The sequence below is a fragment of the Anolis carolinensis genome, chromosome 1, assembly GCF_035594765.1.
Source record: "Anolis carolinensis isolate JA03-04 chromosome 1, rAnoCar3.1.pri, whole genome shotgun sequence".
In the NCBI taxonomy this organism is placed as follows: domain Eukaryota; kingdom Metazoa; phylum Chordata; class Lepidosauria; order Squamata; family Dactyloidae; genus Anolis; species Anolis carolinensis.
This window is the reverse complement of record NC_085841.1, coordinates 15,169,279-15,193,060: the sequence shown is the minus strand read 5'-3', so window position 1 is coordinate 15,193,060 and position 23,782 is coordinate 15,169,279. Positions and strand designations below refer to the sequence as shown.

The 23,782-nt window shown below is 40.7% G+C and overlaps 1 protein-coding gene across 1 annotated transcript; it reads left to right on the top strand.

Moving 5' to 3' along the window:
- Positions 1 to 13,730: 13,730 nt before the first annotated feature.
- LOC134296179 (uncharacterized) lies at positions 13,731 to 15,269 on the top strand. The gene is made up of 2 exons (XM_062970389.1): positions 13,731 to 13,819; positions 13,943 to 15,269. Exon 2 carries the CDS (start codon positions 13,943 to 13,945, stop codon positions 14,993 to 14,995), a length of 1,053 nt encoding a protein of 350 aa, XP_062826459.1. The 5' UTR covers positions 13,731 to 13,819; the 3' UTR covers positions 14,996 to 15,269.
- The last annotated feature ends 8,513 nt before the right edge of the window (positions 15,270 to 23,782 follow it).

Genomic DNA, 23,782 nt, shown 5'->3' with positions numbered 1-23,782 from the left:
TTGTACACATGGAAATTCATTCCCATGCTTGCATGCATTTTCCTTTATATACATCTTAACTGGCAAATATTGTTAAAGGCAAAATGGTTGATTCTGAGTTAGTGGTAACTATGCTGAATCCAATCCAATCCAATCTAACTACCATATTTGCCGACTGTCCACAGGCAGAATAAGCTTTGGATTTGGAATGACTCAAATGCTCCTTCATTTAACCACTTCTGTGTTCCCCTTTGGTTATACTGCTGGCACATCTATTCCAGTAGAACTCCTCTACCAGCAATTTCTCTGGTAAACAAACTCTGAGAGCAACTGACAAAAAAAAAAGTTTTGTCACAGAAAAACATTTCTGCCTGCAGAAGAGCACCTCGGCTGGTGAAAGAGGTTTATGTTCAATTCTAGACTAAGGACCTTATCACATTAATAATAATAACAATAAAACTTTATTTATTTAAAGTTTTATTTATTTACATTGAGATAATAATATGTTTATATCAGTATGCATCCCATATTTTTTAGGACTGAATGCATACTGTATTGAGACAGGATGCGTACTCTCTTCATCACATCTGACTATTATGATTCTAATAATTTGAAAATATTGTACTTTGACTCATCATACCATGGAAAGCTGGCTCCTCCCAATCCATTCAAATCACCCCCTATGTCACTCTATGACCTTTTAAAAAGTATAGTTGCTGATGGGATGCATATAGATTTTCCTATTACACACAAAAACAGTGCTTCAGCAATGGAACAATCCATAGCATTTCAAAAAACACAATTAGAATTCCATCTGCAAATCATCAGTTTCTGCGATGCTTTGCAGACTGATTCTGACAGAATATTGACAGGATGGGGCAAATGTCATGTGATGGGACCAGTTCAAAATCATTCTTAAACAGTCTCAGAAATGGAGTATTTCCTCATGTGGTAAGGTTCTAAGATAGCTAGCAGATCATTTTGAATTAGGAATAGAATATCAAATTCTGTGTTAAGTTAGGAATGCATTATTCACTGGATACTATTTGTTTTTTTATTAGTTTGCATTTTAAAGCCCTGAAATGAGTTTTGAAGCAATATATGTATATTGGCATAAAATGTAAGAATAACAAACAAGTGTTCTAGTTAGAAATAAATGTCTGATAAGAATTATAAGTTTGCAGTGCAATCATTATGCCATTACATTTAACAAAAACACACAAAATCAAGTTATTGCTAAGAGAGTCCATACTTTAGAATAAGTGCAGTTTGACACCATCTTAATTGCTATGGCCTAATGCTATAGTTGTACATAAATATTGTTTGTTTTACATTAATAAACCAAACAATTGATACAAGTTTACAAAACTGCTTATTCATTCTTCCATATTAAATATTCTCACATTACTTAAAGGGAATTTTGCTTTTAGTCTGTGTGCTTGGACAATACCATTGTTCACAAATTTGGAATCTGAAGTGTGCAAGATGGTGGAAACAAGGGGATTCCAAATATATGCAGAATGACTGACAAACAGCAACAGATTTTCCAATCTGTCAAATATAAAGAAAGAGCTGGAGAAGCAATGCTAGTTTCAAATCCAATGTATTACAGATGTCTCAGTAATATAAACAGTGATGACTTTATGATAGCTGACAAAGACAAAGGGAAAAGTTTCTTTTTTGGAGAAATTTTAGCAATTTTCTTCCCACTGTGGCCTCATCTACATTGCCATATAATGCAGTTCAATGCAGTTAAACTGCATTATATAGCAGTGTAGGTGGGATCTCAAAGTACAGTTGTCCCTCCATACTTGTGGTTTTGACTTTGTGGATTTGATTATTCATGTATTTAATTAAATGTTTACTCTAGGCCTCTCTAGCTCCTTTAGAGTTATCAAGCTGGAGGACAATAAAATTTCTAGAGTCATATCGGAAGAGCTAGAATTTTCTAGAGAGATCTCTCAGGGAAAGAAATGTGTAATTTCTATATTTGCTATTTTACACTTTCAAGGAGATCCTGTGCACTGAGTCCCAGAACACATAGAGGATGACTGTAAGTGAAAACCACAGTTTTTGAACTTTATACATAATTTGGGGAAATTCTGTTCAAAATTTGCACAGAAAATAACATTTCATATACAAAAAAAAAACAGATTTTCTGCTCAGAAAATATTTCCTTATAGAAATACAATTTCTGATATACGAAGTGCTATTTACTGCACAAAGTTTCAGTTTTCCATGGAAAACAATCACATGAGAATTTTGTGGAGGATCATTTCTGAACTGTGAAGATTCCCATCTGTTCAAAATTCTTCCCATTAGCATTTCTTGTCACTCAAAAGCACATTTATGGCATGCTTTGGGATACCCATACAAAATTTGGACAAAACAAGACTGGAAAACATGAATTATGAAGAGATCATGTATGAATCCATCCATCAGAAATCATGACAAATACATTTGATCTGTATGTGTTTACTCTAAACAGTACCACACCTGAAACAATACATTAAGTCTACTGGAATTCCATTATCTTTGCAATGAGATGAAGAAAGATAGACTGGGAAATAGAGTAAATGTCACTTGAAAAAGAGATCCTAATTCATAGTAAATGCTGGGGGAAAGTGTTTCTGGGTCATGCATTTTTAAAGGTGTCTTAGCAGGAAAGATTCTGAGGTAAAAGCCAATGAGTCATTTAGGAGACAGGAGACTGTATTCTGACTGAAATGGCATATTGAGGCTAATGGACCTTGTTTGAACTTTGCTTTGTTTCCTCATTAACACATTTCCCCATGAGGTTGGGAAACTGCCCATTACACAGAAAGCATCTACGGAAGGACAAACAACAAGAAGATAAGCTAAACGCCTCTCATCAATTTGACAGGGAGTGAAGGACATTTATGATGTGTCTATGTCTATGATGTGAACCTACAATTTACAACAAAACTTCTTAGTAAGGCCACATGTTCAGTTGTCCTTCCCATTAAAATGTCCTTTCCATTAAAATGGGCAAGGAAGACAATTTAGTTAGTGTTTAGATAAGTGCTTGGATTGGGGCATGAGCATGAGGTAGAGGGACAATTTTGGTCAGTTTGGAGCAAGTGTACAGAAGTACACAAGAAAAATCAGATAAAAGATAATGGACAAAAATTCACTAGTGGGTAGAATACTTCTCAGTCAATTATTCTTGTATACAAGAAAAAAATGAATAAATCTAATTAATACTTACTTTAAGGAATATATATATATATATATATATATATATATATATATATATATATCACATACTTTTGAATGTATTTGTTCACAAAATGCACACTCCTGAATATATTTAATTTTAAAATATGGCAGTTTCAAATATATTTGAGTTTGTAGCTGGCAAAGAATATCTGAACTATAAAGTAATGTGAAATACAAAGGAAAGATCAGATCAGGAGAGGTGAAGTTATATGTGGTCAGCTTGTCACTATCTGATCCAGAGAGATCAAGCTCAGCAAGCTTCCTTAGCACCATCTTCTTGAGACATACATATAAAGGTCATGAGAATAAACAATTAAGCTTTTGTCCTTTCTGGACTGTTGAAATTTACCTTAGTACGGGAACACATACTTGACACACACACACACATACACATGCGCGTGCATACTGACACTGACACTGACACACTGACATCTTGACACTGTAGGTCAAAGATATTGTTAGGTTATATCAGCCACTCTGTGTTTGCCAGCCTGGGCACACTATTAATTGCATAAAATAAGGATATAATGTACATACTCACATATAAGTCAACCTCATGTATGTCAAGGGCAGGTTTGGGGGTCAAAACTGTGGATTTTGATAAGACCAGTGGATACTTTCAGAGTAAAACTTAGAGGTATGTAACAAAGGTTATACAATTTCAAAGGTTTACACTTTAATACTGTATTTACTCAATTCTAATGCTCACCTTTTTTTCTTTTTTCTTTTTCTTTTTTTACTAAATTACCTTCCCAAAATTAGATTGTGCATTAGATTCATGTGAGATGGTAAATACATTTTTGGGTTTCAGGGTTTTGAAAATTGAGATGTGCATTAGAATTAAAGGCACATTAGGTTCGAATAAATACAGGTATTAACTTAAATAATAACTTTGTGAGGCAGAATGCCTATATAGCAATGGTGGCTTGTTGGGGGTTTCTGTTGCAGCAAAGTGTGATCTCTGTCTGCCAAAGAAGGGAAACGTCATATGAAGCTTGATGGGGTAGAGAGCAAAGGCAGCATCGATTCTTTGAAGGCAAGGGGAGAGCAAACACAGAGTTGTCTCTCAACATGGACTGAAATATATGGATTTCAGAGTTTAGCCCATGTTGAGGAAGCCTAGAAGAAGGAGCCTAGAAAGGAGATATCCTGTGGAGGAGGAATAGACAGAGAGAGTAAAGGCAATTTGTTTCTTGATCGGAGAGAGGAAAAACTTATTGTTTCTTCCAGGATCTCTTGCCACAGACTAAGATGCAAGTTGTGGAACCCTGGAAGAAGGTGCTATGCCCCTCTTCCCTATAACCCCAATGGAGTTTTGGGGGAGAGAGAAGCAAGAGAGAGAGAAACAGAAGGGTGTTTCTGGGGTGGAGGAAGCAAATGCAGGTTGTTTTTGGGGCGACAGGCAGAGTTGCTTCTTCCAGGATTTTCTGCTCAATGTGGAAGCTCCAATACAGCCTCCGCTGCTGTAGCAGCTGATATTCTTTGAACAGGTGGACAAGAAGACTAGGAAAGATGTATGAGATGAAGAAATGAAACTTCCTCACACAAAGGCAAGATGTTACTACTATTTGATTTTCACTCTGGCTAAGGATGATGGGGATTGTTGCACAAGACAGTTGTAAATTTCTTTTTTCTTTTTTTTTTTTAAAAAAAGATTTTTATTAGAGTTTTCGGTATAGTATATAGCGATAGAGTGATAACATATGATTTTATAGGATAGAAAGATAGAAGGGATAGAGAAAAAAGAAAAACTGATTAGAGAAAAAATAACAGAAAAGATTAAGAAAAAAAAAGAAATATGAAAAAAATAAAAAATATATTTTGAGTTCCGTTCTTCTTTTCCTTGGGTACATGTTAAGTCTCTTAATTATAGTCCATCTTTCCCTTTTAGTAAGTCAGATAATTTTAATTCAAAGTCCTAAACTTGGTAGGATTCTTTGATGTACTTCTCAAATTGTGTCCAGTCAGTCATTTTTAGACCTTTAACATAGTTCTTCTTTAGCAAAAATGTTTACTTGTCCATAGTCTTAATTTCCATGACTTTATTTAGCCATGACTCTTTAGTTGGTAAGCTATCTAATTTCCATTCCTTTGCAAAAACCATTCTGGCTGCTGTTGCTAAGTAAATAAGTATTTTTTTTCTTTATTTGCATCTAAAGTGAGTTCTTCTTCGTATATTCCCAATAAATATATTTCAGGTCTCATTGTGTAATTGACTCCCAATATTTTTTGACTTTCTTTATGTATCATTTTCCAAAATTCCACTGTTTTATCACAAGACCAACACATATGAAAATATGTGCCTTCTTTATCTTTACATTTCCAGCAACTAGTATCCAAATTTTTATACATTATACTTAATTTCTTGGGAGTCATATACCATCTATGCAACATTTTAAGCCAATTTTCCCATAAGTCCATCGCATAATTAATTCTCAGTTTTCTTTGCCATATCTCTTCCCAGGGAAAGGAAAAGACAGTTGTAAGTTTCAATGCTGGTGAAGAGTAATCTGCCAGAGGTTTGAGGACATCTGAGGTTGCAACCGTTTGAATTCTTTTCTCAAGATGCAAGGGAATGAACCAGGGATATTTCGAATGTAAACCATGTATTGCACACTGGGATACAGTATTTCATTGGGCACAGGGTATTTCATGGCAATAAGAACAGATGATTAGGCCCGGGGCTGTGGCGCAGATGGGAGAGCAAACCAGCTGCAATTAACTGCAATGAATCACTCTGACCAGGAGGTCATGAGTTCGAGGCCCGCTCGGAGCTATGTTGTTTGTCTTTGTCCTATGTTAAAAGGCATTGAATGTTTGCCTATATGTGTAATGTGATCCGCCCTGAGTCCCCTTCGGGGCGAGAAGGGCAGAATATAAATGCTGTAAATAAATAAATAAATAAATAAATAAATAAATAAACAAAACACAAGAATTTCTCTTACTTCTTGTTGTCTCACCCTAATTCTTAACTAGGAATTTTTTGTAAGTCAGATGTTTGTAACTTGGGGATAGATAGATAGATAGATAGATAGATAGATAGATAGATAGATAGATGATAAAATTTTAGTCTGCCATCAGATTGAATAGGACTTGAGCATCCATGGTTTTTGGTATTCATGGAAGTTCCTGGAACCTAACCTCAGTGGATAATAAGGCCTACTATAACAGCAATCAAACAAGAGAGTCTGAAGTTATACTGACCCATTCCTTCAAACATAAAAGTGTAATCAAGTCGCTAAGGTCTGAATCCCCAAGTGCACAATATAATAGCAAACTTTGGATAGGGTGGGGAATAGATCCTGGGAAATACAAACAGAAAATGCATCAGGGAATTGGGCTTTTAGAAAAAAAAATTCAGAAATTTCCAGCTGTTACTGCTGGATAAATAATTTAAACAGATGCTCTCAGCCAAAAGTGCACAGTGACAGATTAGGAAAAAAATGAATTTTTAACAATGCTACTAAACTATGTGACAACATGCTGGCGTTGAGAATCATCCAGCCTCCCCATATGAAATACATGTGTAAAACACGTCATCTAAAAAGATTAGATGGGAATGGAAAACATGAATTAATTAAGACATAATTTTTATCTCCTCATTCTCAGGTGGTCCACAGAATGAGTCACAATAAGGGAGCAAATGGTCTCCATGTATTATTAGATTTTCGTTTCCTTGAATTTTAGATGATTAAAGCTACACTGATTCTGCTACAGGGGAAAATATTTTGACTGTTTGCTGACCAACCAAAGGAATAATGAGACCAAGCATAGGATGTGGGATAAAATAAGGACAATTTTATTATTTCTCACATTTTAATTGTTTTTATTGATAAGCAATAGGGGAAAACAACCTTGGTATGAGAGCAGCTGGGGTGGTAGATCTTATCTAGACTCTAATGAGAAATTACTCTCTCCCTTTTGCACACACACACACCATGGATAACCACAATTTTTTTTAAAAAACCATTACCTTATTTATGGTTTACCATTTTTGGATAGTCCCAGGGAGAGAATTGTGGATCTGGCACAATTAAGTCCCTAGTATGGGATTAATTGCTATGAAGGCAAGCTAGAAGAAGGCAATTCTTACAATTTGTCTGCTGAAGATGCTGTCAAGTTTGATTCAAGTTCAGCAACAGATAGCATTCTATTGGTGAATTATGATAGCAAAAATTAGATTTGTGCCATCCTAGCACACGTACCCTATTCTGTTTTGACCATGCAACAACCCATCAAGAATGCTAGCTGCAGAGACATCATATAGTGGTTCTCAACCTGTGGGTCTCAAGATATTTTGGCCTTCAACTCCCAGATATCCTAACAGCTGGTAAATTGGCTGGGATTTCTGGGAGTTGTAGGCCAAAACACCTAGGAACCCACAGGTTGAGAACTACTGCTCCAGAGGGCCTTGTAGATGCTTTTCACAGCATGACCAGCTACAGGACATTTGTATGTTCTCCCCTCTTCTCTATGTTAGCATAAAACTAGCCATGTTGGGGTACAGAAGGTTGAGTTGCCTCATTATGAAGTATTTTTTTTTGAAAGAGACATAGCTACAGAGATATGAGATCCTGGCATTTTGTTTTTGGTTTTTTTTTTAAGTAATGGATGAAGAGTAGAGACATGCAGATAAAAACAACGGGAAGGCCATTTCTACATATATAAATACATTACGGTGATTTTGTATTACAGTGTTTAGTATAAAGTTAGTGTTATACTACATGTTAATTTCTATCCCAAGGCTGTTAGTGTGGAAGGGGAACAAATCCTGGAAGTATAATCTGAAAATGAGCACCTGAACCATAAAACCAAGGTGAAATCAGGTGAGGATAGAGACAATGAGGAAAGTCAAATATTCACTACCTTGACATCGGGGCAATCCTGTGGAAACCAATTGAGCTAAGACAGGTACAATAGAAAGCTACCAAAGGCTGATAATTTATTCACTTTCTCTTGTTTTAACAAATGCATTCTCAACTGAAAATTGTGTGGCGAGGTGGAATGGTTCCATTTAAAAGACTGTCTTTACTTCAGTCGCTACAGTTTATGCACCCGTTCCCCTCATGTAACCTTAGCAATAACTGACACAACATCCTCCACTTTTGTCCCTGTTTAAGCATCATTGACTACTGTTGCTGTCCTTACCCGCCGAGTCTCTTAACAAGTGGAAGCTGTTAGCTGAACTAATGAGCCTGTGAAGGCTCAATGAAATCTATACTTCACTAAAAACTTCTCCTGCGATTCAGAAACCTTTCTCCTCTCTGCGGGGAGACAGACAATGAACAACCAGGCCAATCTGTGGAACACAGCAAGCAAACAATGCCTGGTGGTAAGAAGGCGGTGGAAACACTTCCCCTTTGGCATGACTTAGCGAGGCTTGGACTATGCACAGCAGAGCAGGACAATAGTAATTGGGATGTGAAAGTCTGCCAATTTTGTTTTCACCATGTTTCCTTAAAATCCCACTAGTGTTCTCATCCCCCTTCAATTCTGTGTTTGAATATCTGTATCTATTTATATATATCCTGCCTTTCTATTAACAAGGTGGCTCCCAACATAGATTAAAAGCAAATCGGAACAGTTAACAAGGACTATCTAGCCCACCTCGTGCAATAAGGAATATTCAATTGTTGAAGTTGTTAATTATTTTTATATCCCAACCTTTTCCCAAGATTGGAACTCATGGAATCTTACAAATTAAAATTATTACAATACAATGTTCTTTCATGTTCTCCTGGTGGTCTCTTTGCATTTTACAAACAGATTCAAAATATATAACATAAGGAAAATGTTTTGGTTTTCACCTTTTAAGTTGTTATTGATGAAATTGTTTTATCATTAGCAACTGAAGATGGTAAAAGCTGAAATGTTTTTCTCATATTGTATTTTTAGTCTGGTTTATCACTTCAGCAAATAAAAAATATTGTTAATAATCAACTACATCCTTCTGGAGTCCAAAAAATAAAAATCTTAGAGAAGGGCTGTGGGTTTATAGTCCATATTAAAATAGAACTGTCACCAATATTAATACAGTTTAAAATGTGCTTTGAATGCGATTTCCTGCTTCTTAGCAGGGGGTTGGACTGGATGGCCCATGAGGTCTCTTCCAACTCTACTATTCTATGATTCTATGTAGATTTTTAAAAAGACAAAGAGCTATTCAAACCACACAATTCAAAACAATAAATCAACAAACTCTTTTCTAAAAAGCTTTAGATTATAAACTCAGCCCCCCCCCCCCCCGAAATTCTCAGGGCGGTCCATGAGAAGGCCTTACATTTATTATTTAAACTGTTATGTTTATTCATATCATGATCTGATCACCTGTCAAGACCCAGGCTACGGAGCACCAATAACCATGCGCAGAGGCCAGATTCTATCTAATAACTTTATTAAAGGAATATATAAAGTCAATAAAAACAAGTGAAGAATAAAGTTCAGAAGTAGACCTTTCAGGAAAGGTCAAATATAGTCCAGAAAAGCAATGTCCAATATGTGATATTAGAGTCCAAAGTTATAATCCAATAACCGAAACACACACTTTGCCAAGCAAAGTGTGGGGAAATGACAAGGTCCTTTAGTCCAATGGAGCTTGACAACAAGGCTGGGAAACAAACTAGATTCTTGGCAAACAAGACTTGATACGAGGCAACAAGAAGCAAGAAGCGAGAACAAGGTCCGTGGCGAGGTCCGAGGAACAAGGCAGGCTTGGAACAAGAACAAGGTCCTAGAAACAAGGAACTGGAGTTGCGTAGTCCACACACGATCTCACTCCTGAAGCTGACGAATTGACTCCGCAAGGATCCCCTTGCGGTAAAACAGGTATATAGGATCTTGTTTTCCCGCCAAGGAACACTTTCTCTGGGGAACAAGAAGTGAAACCCAAACTGTGTCCAGATGCATGACTCCTTAAGATTTCCCAAGGGAAACAGGCTTAATCAGCTAATTGTCTGGCAGCGATTCTGGCGCTTCGGCGATTCGCCTCCCTAGCACCTCTATCTTGATTATAATTATCCCGGCGAGAGAACGGGGGAGAATTCTGCCCAAGGCTTGTTTGGCTGACTTCTTGAGGGCAAACATCCTGCAGGTGCAGGGGCTCCGATTCTGGCTGAATTGGTGGGAAACCAAAGTTTTCCTCTTCGTCTGCCACAATAGTACTAGGAACGGGACTACATGGCCCATGAGACATCACATCACCATGCTCAATATATCCCATATGCATGGGGGTATAGGGATAACGACACAAAAGGTTTGCTAGGGTAGATCCTGTCTCACCCAGACTCAGCCCCCCTCCCCCCAAATCAAAATCCTGTCTACCCTACTGTCTGAGTTAATAAGCTTTCATCCGTCTTGTACATTTTATTAGTGGGCCTAAATACCTTAAAACGGTGTGGTCCAACCTTTAGTTACCCGAGGGCCAATCAAACTTTTGAATAGGAATGTGAGGGCCAGAGATATTCCAGAAAGAAAATGAATTAGATATTACTTAAAGCAGTAAGAATGATTTTTTCCAAATGTTAAATTAAACTATTTTTCCAGTAAGAAGGTCAAGGGCCAACAAAAATGAAATGGTGGGTTGCATGCAACCTGTGGGCTGCGGGTTGGACCACACTGCCCTAAAAGAAGCAGATCCCATTTGATCTTGGAAGCTAAGCAGGTCAGCTCTGGTTAGTACTCAGATGGGAGATCATCATTGAATTCCAAGTGCTATAGACTACATTTCAGAAGAAGGAAAGGGTAACTCCACTCCCAAGTATCCCTTGCCTAAGAAAACCCACTGAAAATTCGTGGGGTTGCCGTAAGACAACAGGTGATTTGATGGCACACACTCATTTACACAAAAATAAATATGTAAATAAAAAAATAAATGAATGAATGAATGAATTCTTGCATCCTCTTATTAAGAAATGTGTATGCAGTTTTCTTATTTCAACTCATCATGCAAACTTACCGCATAGGTAATTTAACTGGGGACAGGGCAAAGAATAGAAATATTCCTTCCCTAAAATCTACCTTCTCCTTGCATATAGTCATGCAGATTGAGCAATGTAAAATATAGAATCCTTTCAATTGGGAATAAATTGAACAAAGCTCATTAATTATGACATCAAAAGTATTATCATTTTAAAGATAAGAAGCTACAATACATTTTTAACAAAAAAATCCGTTCATTCCTTCCAGTCCTTATAGGTGTAGTACAATTTGAATAAACGCTGCTCTTGAAAATCAGCATATCAAACAATGGAGAGAAAATAACAGCTTTGTTCTCAAGTGCGTCTCTTCTCCCCCTTTTCCAATATCTTGCAGGTCGTCTAGCGCCTTTGCTGATAAAGCATGTAAAAGAGACTTCCTAGTGAGAAGATGTTAGAGGGTTCCCTATGGGGCTGACACATTACAAGCATCTCCACATACTATGAGAGCTGCAAAGCCGATACCAGTGGCAATGAAATGAGACTTTTAGCCTGAATTTTGCATCAGCTGACACTTGGGAGTTTAAATAGAACAAATTGTTCTATTGTGGGATATCTTGCAATCGGGGTCGCTTCTTACCCAGAAAATCAGCTATTACTGTTAAATCGGTGGCACAAGATGAAAAGTAGGAGACATGCATAGGGCACCAAGGAGGGGTGAAGGTGATAGTGCCAGGCTGTGGTGCAGGCTGGTTAGCAGCCAGCTGCAACAAATCACTCTGACCAAGAGGTCATGAGTTTGAGGCCAGCCCGTGCCTGCGGCTCGTCTCTGTCTCTGTTCTATGTTATGGCATTGAATGTTTGCCTTTATGTGTGCAATGTGATCCGCCCTGAGTCCCCTTCGAGGTGAGAAGGGCAGAATATAAATGCTGTAAATAAATAAATAAATAGTGATGGCAGATGGGTGGCTTCTATAAAAGTGGGGTGGTGAATCTTCAGATTTTAGTTGGAACTCAAAAGGAGTTATTCAAGGTTAAGCACATGGGATGGTAACTTTAAAGTTTAGACTAAAAGCTGGAGTGCATTTGCTATGCACTGAAATAGAGAGCATTAGACCCGTTAGAGTTGGAAGAGACATCAAGAGTAATCCATGCCAAAGCCTCTGCCATGCAGGAATATACAACCAAAGCACTCCTGACAGAGGGCAATCCAGCCTTGTTTTAACAACCTCCAGAGAAGGATATTCCACCATATCCCAAGACAGCATGTTCCACTATGAAATAGTTCCTTCCAACCTAATATTTATGTCGAATCGCTTTTCCTGCAGTTATAATCCATTGTCCCATGTCCTAGTCTCTGTAGTGACAGAAAACATGCTTGCTCGCTCCTCAACATGACACCCTTTCAAGTATTGTAACATAACTATATTAACCACTGCTTCTCCATGCTAAACATATCCATCTCTACAATTTGCTTCTCATAGAGTAAGGTTTCCATGCATTTTACCGTAGTCATTCTCCTTTGGACACTGGGTGTCCAATGGACTGTGAAAAAAAGAAGTATTGTGATCTTTTGTTTTGCTTGAAGAGAACAAGATGGCATACATCTGATTTTTAAAGAAATATTTCATCAATTTTTTTTCAAAGCAGTTTATTTTTTTATTTAAAAACTTATTGAAGAAATGCTGTTATTAGCAGCAGCAGCAGCATCCAACCTTTTTCTGAGTCAAGGAAACTTATAATAGTTACAATAAACAGGGTTAAAATTTACCTGCTCCAAAAGTTAAATGTGTAATGAAACTATCAATAAAAAACCAGTTAAATAAATCAAGAAAACCAATTAAAATATAGCCACTAAAAAGAAAGCAATAAATGGACAACACATGACAATATGGTAAACCTATTTCCATAGAGCCATCAGTCTTTAAAGTTGTACTAAAGAAAAATGAGTTCATCTAGCTCTGGAAAGATAGCAAGGAAGATAAAAATTCAATCTTTCAGGACAGTGGTTGTTGCAGAGAAACCACAGAGAAAGACTTCGCCCATGTTCCCAAAAGATGTACCTGTGAGGGTAATGGGACTAAGGGCCCTTCCACATAGCTGTCAGGGTGCAACAAAGAACAGCATCATCAAAGCTGGTCTTTTCGCAACCTGACTACAAGAGGACAGAGGAAGGAGACCATTTGGCGGGATAGGCTGATTTATGACAGGGTCTGGTCTTCAAACATGGGAAAGGACAAAAGGAAAGGGAAGTGTGGATGGAGAAGGAGGAGGGGGGAGGCAACAACCCCATATACTGAGGGAAAAGCGGAAGAGGGTCAGTAAAAGCTTTTGCAGTCATCTTGGCAAGGCGGATTCAATAAAGTTTTCCATTGCGACCAGCGGTGTGAGCCTATTTCTTGGGTCCTACACCTTCCAGGAACGGACATTAAGCTTTTACTCCCTTTTTTTTTCTCGGCTCATCCCGTGAGGAAAGGTCTCTCCGGTGAGAGCATGAACCCTGATGGAGGAGAAACCATGAAGGAATTCCTCTTCCTGGAAGAAGAACAGGCGAACCCTCGAGGTGCCGAGGAGTTGAGAGAGGAAAGGAACTCATCGCCCGCGTTGAGCGAAGGGGGGACAGACCCCTCGGACCCGTCGTGGAAGCCGCTGACCTCCACCCAGTTACCCGCAGGCAGGGGAGTGACGGTGAGACGGAAGATCCAGATGGGAGGAGATTGGCAGCGAGACGGAGAGGGAGCCCCGGAGATGAGAAGGATGGAAAGGAGATTAGATGCAATGGAGAAAATGTTTGAAACTTTCTCTCGACAGATGGATCTGATGCAGCGGCAGGTAAACGAGTCCTGGAGGGCGACAGTCGAGCAACGGGAGCAGAGGAGAGGGCTGCCCGGGAGAGGCACTGGACCCCGTCCCTTTGCCGGGGAGGGTCCACAGGACTATGAGGATGAGATGCCTCAGCAGGGGACATCAGTTTTCCCCACGGGCCTGTCAGGAAGGAGCCAAATGCCTGGGAAGGGAGAATTTCGGGTGAAGTTCAACGGGGACCCCAAACAGCTGTCTTATTTCATTACAAACGTAAGACACTTCATGGAGGATTTTGGGGACCAATTCCCTTCAGAAAGCGCAAAAATCCACACGGTGGGGGCAAACTTGAAAGAAGCAGCTGCAGACTGGCTAATGCAGATGTATGATACGGGTGCCCGGGAGCTGGCCTGCCTGGAGGATTTCCTAAGAGCCCTCCGTGAGAGATTCGAAGACCCTTTGGCAGAGGAGAGGGCGAAGGCCCAACTCAAAAGGATATACCAGGGAGGAAGGACAGTGTCAGAATACGCCCTGGAATTTAAAGCCACAGCGGGGAAGATTAGGGACTGGTCCGACACCACCAAACTGGAATATTTCAGGGCTGGTTTACGCTCTGAGGTGCTCGAGTGGGCTTTACACAGAGGAAATCCAAGAGACTTGGAGGACTGGATTTTGCTAGCGGGGCGCGTGGAGGTGGACCAACAGCAAATCTCTCGTCGTCCAAGGGAGAGCAACAGAATCAAACCCCCGACAGCAGCAACACGGCGCTTCTCCCCTCGTCGCGGAAGGTCGACCAGCAGGGAGAGGAGAGCAGGGAGGGGGGCCTGCTTCGCTTGCGGGCGCGAGGGACATCGAGCGGCAGAGTGTCTGAAAGGGACAGGCGTGGAGACAAAAGGAGAGAGGCTTCACAGCCAGAAGCTGCCCCACCAGAACTCCAAACTAGCCAAAGGGAAAGCTGCCATGGCAACGGAAACGGCTTTAGCCCCAGGGCAGCTTCAGGCAGAAGAGATGGAGGAAGCGGAGGACCTGGAGTTACCGGGAAACGACCGGGATCTGTTTTGAACGCCCGGAAACAGATCGAACCACCAGAGGGCGAAGGGGGTGAGTTGAGAAGAGTAAATTGTGACATTGTGAGAGTCAGAGTGAGGCTGTTGAACCCAGAGACAGGGATTCAGGTAGAGGCAGATGCTATGTTGGACTGTGGGTGCACGAGATGCCTAATTACTCCCGAACTAGCAAACAGGTTGGGGGTGGAGCCAAACCCACTAAAGACACCAGTAGTCTTCGCACAATTGGATGGAACCCCGGCATACGGAGTCCCAGTAACAGAAAAAACAGGGTTTTTAAGAATGACTATGGGTTCTCATGGTGAGACATTGCAATTTGTGATTTCAACAATGGCACATCAGCCAGTCATTTTGGGCGTTCCTTGGCTGAGATGGCAAAACCCTCAGATTGACTGGAAAAGGGAGACATTTACTTTCTGGGATGGAAATTGCAATTTTGAGAGTACCCCGAAAGACATAGAGGTACTGGAGCCAGAGGGGTCGATAGCAGCCACGTCACAGGGGGTACCATTGGAAAGCGTTCCCAGAGTCTACCATGAATTCGCAGAGGTGTTCAGTGAGAAGAAGTGTGACCAGTTGCCCCCTCATAGGAAGACGGACTGTGCAATTGAAATAGACCCCAATGCCAAACTACCTAAGCCAAAACTCTATGCAATGTCGGAACCAGAGAAAAGGGCACTCAGAGAATTTATTGACAAGAATATAGAGAGAGGCTTCATCGAGCCATCTCAGTCCCCCATGGCAGCGCCAGTATTTTTCAGGCCAAAAGCAGACGGCCTAAGATTGGTCGTGGATTATAGAGGTCTTAACGCAATATCCACCACAAACCAATACCCGCTTCCCCTAATGTCAGAGATGTTGGCGCAATTGGGCGAAGCACGCATCTTTACCAAACTGGACTTGCGGGAGGCTTTTTATAGGATTCGAATCAAAGATGAAGACTGTTGGAAAACGGCTTTTAATTGTCACCTGGGGCAGTACCATTTTAAAGTTTTACCTTTTGGCTTGTGCGGAGGTCCAAAGGTGTTCATGCAGTTCATAAATGAGACCTTTCGTGACATGCTATATAAGGGGGTTATTATATATCTCGATGACATTCTTTTGTACAGTAAATCACTGGCTGAACACATTAGGCTGACTCGAGAAGTCTTGCGGAGATTAAAGGAGAATCAGCTTTATGCCAAACTCTCCAAGTGTGAATTCCACAAAACGGAGTTAGACTACTTGGGGTTCCGCATTTCCACAAAAGGCATAGCTATGGACCCCGCCAAGGTGCAGGATGTATTGGCGTGGGAGCCTCCAAGGACTCGAAGACAGCTGCAGGGATTCCTAGGCTTTGCAAATTTCTATAGACAGTTCATCAAAGACTTTGCCAAGCTGTCTCTGCCTTTGACAGAATTACTAAAGACTAAGGGAGTGGGGGAGACTCGTAAGACTAAGACGCCGGGTGCGAAACTGAACTGGACGCCTGAGTGCCAAGAGGCGTTTGAGGAATTAAAAAGGAGGTTCACAAGTCAACCCATATTAGTTCATGCCCAACGGGACAAACCTTTCGTGGTTCATTGTGATGCATCAGAGGCGGCCTATGGAGCAATACTGTTGCAGGCCGATGATGAGGGTGCTCTAAGACCGTGTGCTTATTTATCAAGAAAGTTCACGGAAACGGAACGGAATTGGCGGGTGTGGGAGAAGGAGGCCTTCGCAGTGAAGGCTGCCCTATCCCATTGGAGGCATTTCTTGGAGGGAACCGAGGCCCAATTTGAGGTATGGACTGATCACAAGAATTTGCAAGCTTTACGTACCCCTCAAAGGCTGAATGCAAAACAACTGCGATGGGCACAGTTCTTTAACCGTTTCAATTTTAAGCTGAAGTTCTTTCCGGGGACCCAGAACAGGATGGCAGATGCCCTATCTCGAATGCCCGATGCAAACTATTCGGCCCTGGGGGAAGTCGGAACGGTGTTCACGAAAGAACAACTGGGTTTGATGGTGCAGACAAGGGCCACAGCGAAGGAAAAGCCCCCACCTAGTGGCCAACCACACGAACTGTCCCAGGAATTGAGGCTAGCTGCAGATGCAGACCCCTGGCTCCAGTCTCATAGGGATGAACTGTCTCAAACAGGGGGATTGTGGACTCACGGTTCCAAATACTATGTACCGGAGGAAATTCGGGGGAGGGTGCTGGCCCAAGCACACGACTCCAAGCTCGCTGGTCATTTTGGGTTTACAAAAACTCTGAAACTGTTGAATAGACAATTCTGGTGGCCAACCATACGCAAGGATGTAAAGGGTTATTTGCAGGAATGCCCAGTGTGCGCTATGGCAAAACAAAAGGTGGGCAGACCGGAAGGATTGTTGCAATCAGTAGCAGACCCCTCGAGACCGTGGACGGATATAGCTATGGACTTTGTGGTAGACCTGCCCAACAGCAACGGTTTCAACACAATCTGGACTATAATTGACCTGTTCTCCAAACAAGCTCACTTCGTGGCCCTTAAGAGACTTCCAACGGCACCCGAGTTGGCCAAATTGTTTCTGCAACACGTGTTCCGCCTGCACGGGTGTCCCAAGCGGATCATAAGTGACAGGGGCTCTCAGTTCACATCGAGGTTTTGGAAGTCTTTCCTGGGTATTTTAGGAACTGAAAGGGCCCTGAGCACGGCCTTCCATCCAGAAACAGACGGAGCCACCGAACGGGTTCAGAAGACCCTTCAGCAGTTCCTCCGTTGCTACAGCACGTACCAGCAAGATCAATGGTCCTCGATGCTACCACTTGCCGAATATTGCATTAATAATTCGGATCACGCGTCCACTGGGGTCTCTCCGTTTAAAGTTGTGAACGGCAGAGATTTTCCGCCATTCCCCGCACTGCAAAAGGAGTTGCCTTCTGACGAGAAGCCAGGGAATTGGGGCGAGAAGATCGCTGCCGCTTGGCCTTCGGTTCAGGAGGCCTTGCGCACCGCCAAAGTGGATTACAAGAAATATGCAGATAGAAAGAGAACAGCACCACCGGACTACAAAGTGGGGGAGTTAGTGTACTTGTCGACAAAGCACCTGAAATCCACACAACCATCCCGGAAGCTGAGCCCACGATATGTTGGTCCCTTTCCCATTTCGGCCGTTGTGAACCCAGTGACAGTACGGTTACAATTGCCTCATAGATGGCGCAAGGTGCACCCAGTGTTTCACGTTAGCCTGCTGAAACCAGCGCCAAACACTCACAGATGGAGTAAACCGGGGGCAGATCCGGTCCCCATTATGGTGGGGGCACACACCCATTTTGAAATCAAGGATATCCTAGACTCCAAGAAGTCTCGGGGGAAACTGTACTACTTGGTCCAATGGTCTTCACAGACCTTACACCCGGAATGGGTAGCAGCAGAGCATGTTAAAGCCCCAAAGTTGAGAAAACAGTTTCACACAAAGTTTCCCCATAAACCTGGACCATGATCCCGAAAAGGGGGGGGGGGGTTGGACTCTCTCTCTCCTTCTTCTTTCCTTCTCCTGGCTTATTCTGCTGCTGTTGTTCTTAGATTGTCGGAACTTTGTCTCTCCCCGCAGGGTCGTCGTCCGAAGGGGGGAGTCATGTCAGGGTGCAACAAAGAACAGCATCATCAAAGCTGGTCTTTTCGCAACCTGACTACAAGAGGACAGAGGAAGGAGACCATTTGGCGGGATAGGCTGATTTATGACAGGGTCTGGTCTTCAAACGTGGGAAAGGACAAAAGGAAAGGGAAGTGTGGATGGAGAAGGAGGAGGGGGGAGGCAACAACCCCATATACTGAGGGAAAAGCGGAAGAGGGTCAGTAAAAGCTTTTGCAGTCATCTTGGCAAGGCGGATTCAATAAAGTTTTCCATTGCGACCAGCGGTGTGAGCCTATTTCTTGGGTCCTACACCTTCCAGGAACGGACATTCCAGAATTCCTATATCCTATATTCCTATATCCCAGAATAATATATCAAGGCAGAAAATCCCACATTATCTTCTTTGAACGGGAATATATCGTAGTGTAGACTCAGCTAACCCAGTTCAAAGCAGATATTATGGGATATTCCTAGGAAAAGGATGCCCCTTACATGATCCTAAAGCACAAGAAGTCCTATATGGGAAACTGTGGTGCATAAGTCAGACCCACATATCTTGTGATAGCAAATAGTACCCTGAAATCAGAGCATTAAAGCCCACTTCCTGTATGACATAAAGAGTTCAATAATGCCTGAATCCACCATGGAATTTGTGACTGCCTGGTTGGGAGCTATTTATAGTTTTGTAGAATAAGACTAGAACTTAATTAGCAGAATGTCAAACCAAAACATCTAATCAACCAAACAGAAACCAAAATTAGGATCAGAGAGAATTTGTCACATAAACTCAGGAATTCTTCCTTCAAAACACAAACTTAGTGCAATCAGATGCTTGAAGATTGTAGTTTTTAGGCCAATCTAAGTTACAAAAGGTAGAAAATGCACTGCCTCTTTGCAATGTCACTCAGTGTTTCCACCTGTTCAGCCAACTTCTCAGGGCCCATCCAGACAGGCCTTAAAACCAAGACCTTTCTCGGTTTTACTGGAAGCCAGATGACCATTCTAGTAAAATAAAATCAATCACATGATCCCCAATCCACACAACCATCTTGGTTTTTCAGGTACCAGGAACCCAAAAAACCAAGGGGGCATCCACCCCCTCTCCCCAAACTCCAAAAGAAGCCCTTAAAAGTTGAAAAACTTACCTGGCTGCCATTATCGTCCTCCTTGTACCCTCCTGGTGAGAGGAAATTACATGCCAGGAGACAGAGGGCCAGGAGGAGTTTTCCTCCTCACCCCCCATCTCCTGGCATGTTATTTCCTCACATCAAAAGGGTGCGAGAAGGAAGATAATGGTGGCCAGGTACGTTTTTTTTCCAATACATTTCTATTGTGTGATTTGTTTTCCAAAAGTGTTACATTAAAAAGTGGGGGAACAATCAATAGGGATAGGAAAGTAGGAAAGGATAGCTCTACTCTAGGGGTCTACTCTACTCTATCTAACACTAAAGGTAATTGAGTACGGGAAATCGGGGAAGGACTGGGGAGTATTGTCGACTTCCAATCTCCTTCTTTGCGGCAAATTCTTTTCACTACTTTAGTAGTCACTGTGGCTTCCACCTACTCTTACCTAGACCTTATTTTGTTTCATTCTTGCATTTTCTTCTAAACCGTTACTAACATTTTCATTTTCCTTTGTAACATATATTTCTTTAATGGTGACCAATCTGTTTTTTTTTACTTTTCACTCCTTGGAAATACTTTAGTGTTTGAGTCAATACATCCATGTTCATAATATCCATTATCCTTAAGATCCATTGATCTATTGTGGGTTTTTCTTTTAGTCTCCAAACTTTCGCATAATTTATCCTGGCAGCCGTTGTTAAGAAGTGAAAAAGTTTCTCTTCGTTCTCTGTCATTTTACAGCCAATTATTCCCAACAGATAGTATTCTGGTTGCAATCGAATTTTTACATTTAAAATTTTCTGTATCTCTTCATGAATCTCCGACCAGTATTTCGCAGCCACTTTGCAATTCCACCACATATGTATGAATGTTCCTGTTTTTTCTTCACATTTCCAGCATCTGTCACTCAGATTTGGATACATTTTCGCCAATTTTTGGGGTGTAATATACCACCTATACATCATCTTAGTCCAATTTTCCTTTAAGTCCTGTGCGTATGTCCATTTGTTTTTAATTGTTCACATTTTTTCCCAATCTTCTAACATCTTTCGCCCACTTAAGTTGAAAAACTTACCTGGCTGCCATTATCGTCCTCCTTGTACCCTCCTGGTGAGAGGAAATTACACGCCAGGAGACAGAGGGCCAGGAGGAGTTTTCCTCCTCACCCCCCATCTCCTGGCATGTTATTTCCTCACATCAAAAGGGTGCGAGAAGGAAGATAATGGTGGCCAGGTAAGTTTTTAAGGGCTTCTTTTGGGGGACCTAAGGGGTGGCTGTATGCTATCTCGATTGTTATTGGGATGGCATGTAGACAACCCCCTGGGAAAGCCCGAATTTTGGGGGGAAGAGTGTGGACTTAAACCCGCAACAAGGAGGGTTTTTTTATATCTGCTTCGGAGCACATTAAAGTCATGTGTGGAACCACCCTCAGAGGATGGACAGTCTTTGAAATAAACCAGATAAGTTCTCTCAAATGATTGTATGGTTCCACCAAGTAATAGAGTGATACTAGGGAGATAGTTGGCCAACCCCTGCAGTTGGTCTACCTGAAACCAGTCATCACTATTTCTAATGGTAAGGCAGACCTGGTTCTAACTACTTTCCCCCAGTTCAATTCAAATTCTATACAGTGCATCAGGTATCATGCCACTGGTAAACACTACATTAATATTTGCAGGGTGTGTCATTCCTGCCCCATTTCACATTATCAGGAAGGAAGATGCAGGATAGAAGAGAAGAGATTCAGCATTGCTCAGACTAGCTTTGAAGTAAAAATAATAAATTGCTTATATTAGATAATATGTTCAGGGGTCTGCAGAGCAGTCAGAGTTAAATCCAAATGTGTCCTGTTATTTACTTTTCGGTTTAATCTTGTTACATCAAAGAGCCTGTTCTGGGATAAAGGCTAAAAGGATGTTTTAATATATCTGTTTTAAAATTAGGTACAGTATATTAGCTTTCATCTGGCCTGCCAAACAAACACACACAACCAGTCCTCACTTCTTTAGGAAATTCATAGTCATAAAGGCTTTTCTCTGCATTTCATGGCTTAACACAATTGGTTCCCAATTACAAAAAAAGAAAAGAGTCAGAATAGAAATAGGGAAGGGAAGATCTGTCAAGTCCATTTCCATGGATTTCTTCCTTTTCTTGACAGCAAGTCTTCCCATGCAATCTCATCCAGGTTTTTTTTATTAAAAATGGGAAAAATCCATCTTTAAACTTTATGAATTTTGTGGTGGATGATGTAAGGGATTCCTTAATGGACACATGCATCTACTGACTCAAGTGTGTTAATACACATCTTAAAAATGTATACAACAGTCTGAATCCTGTTGGTTATTCCCATTAGCATAGCCCCACTAAATCAGTTGCTGAATGGTAAACCAAAATGTAGTTTAATTCATTTACTCAATGTAGCTGTTGTTCTATGTCTTGTCAACTCCAAATTATAGCAACTTTATTACAGGGTTTTCCTGGAAAGATTTCATTAGGGCAGGTTTGCAATTGCCAAATTACCAATATGTATATTGCACTGCGAGCCTTTCTGGCTTGAAAGGAGAGTATAAATATTCTAAATAAATAAATTCCTTTCAAGTTGTGTGATTTGCCCAGACAGATGCAGTGGATGTTCTTAAATGGTGAAAATTTTTTATAACGTTCTTCTTTAAGACAACAATTTGTAATTTTAGCCAAAAAAATTCTGCTGTGAGAAAAACTTAGACAACCAATACAGTTTTAACATTTATTTACAACTCATGACTTATTTTGTTTTGCTAATAAAAAGCCTTTCTATAGAGGAAATCATGTTTTCTGTTTAAAATGTAACAATTTTACATACAAATATTTATTTCCACTACAGAAAATGTTGTTTCCTAAGGAAAAAAAATCAATTTTATGAGCAAATTAATCATGAGTAAATTTTGTGAAGAGCAAATTCTAAACTACAAAAAATCAGAAATGTCCAGGTATCTTGTATTGAAGGTTTCTAGACATATCAAAATATGTTTTTTTTTATCCGTAAAAATACATTTCACATTTTCTTTCTATTCCTATTTTTGTGGCAGAGCTAATTATTATACCATGTTGGCTTGGATCAAACTACTACATATCATAGAATGCACCAGAAGCACAGATTTCTTATTGCAAATTGTGTATAGTTCTGTGTTCTGTTTGTACTATATGGAATTGAAAAAATCATTTTTTAAAAACCCGCCTTCATTATTTAAGGCAGAAAACTATAAATTGCCAATTACCTACTTGTTTGCACATTACTCATAACAATGGGGAAATAAAAGCAATGCATAATCACAGGATTTGTCCATATCTTTATTGAATGTTATATCTCTTTCTCCAATTCATTTCCTGGTATGAAACAACATTAAAGGTATTGCTAGTTTGAATAAGCAGAGAACAGCAGGGGAAAAGTAGGTCAGAAGACAACATACTCCTCTATGTGTCCCAAGGTATTTAGGGGGACATTCACAGCTCATAGTAGATAACACTAGGGGCACTTCAACACATGACAAAAATGCTCACCAAAGTGGGCTTTTAAAACCCACTTTGGCGTACATTTCTGTTGTTTTCCCCAAACCCTGGAATTTCCCGGGCGGAGGGGTGTCTAGATGCCATGCCATCCTGGTAACTATTGGGATGGCATCCAGCCCCCCTGAAGCCCCCCAAAACAAGCATTAACATTTAAAAAATACTTACCGGGTGGCCATTAAAATTGTCCTTTAGTCCTCCTGGCATATAGAAATGATGCACCAGGAGATGGGGATGGGACAAAGAGAAAAATTGCATGACATGGTCCCCAGGCCCAATTCACACAGGACCCACACCTGATAAGGCCCCGATCTTAGATATCTTACCAGGTATCTAATTAATTTGGTCATTTGGATGCCATCAGTAAAACTGAGACAGGTCTCTCTGTAAAAGCCTGTTTGGATGGGCCATTTGTAACACAATTTTTGTTCCTGAATTATAAATGCCATTTCCTAATTGGTTCTATCATAAAAAAGGGGGAAACGTTTACTAAATTGCAAAAGCTTTGTTTTTACAGGAGAGCCTG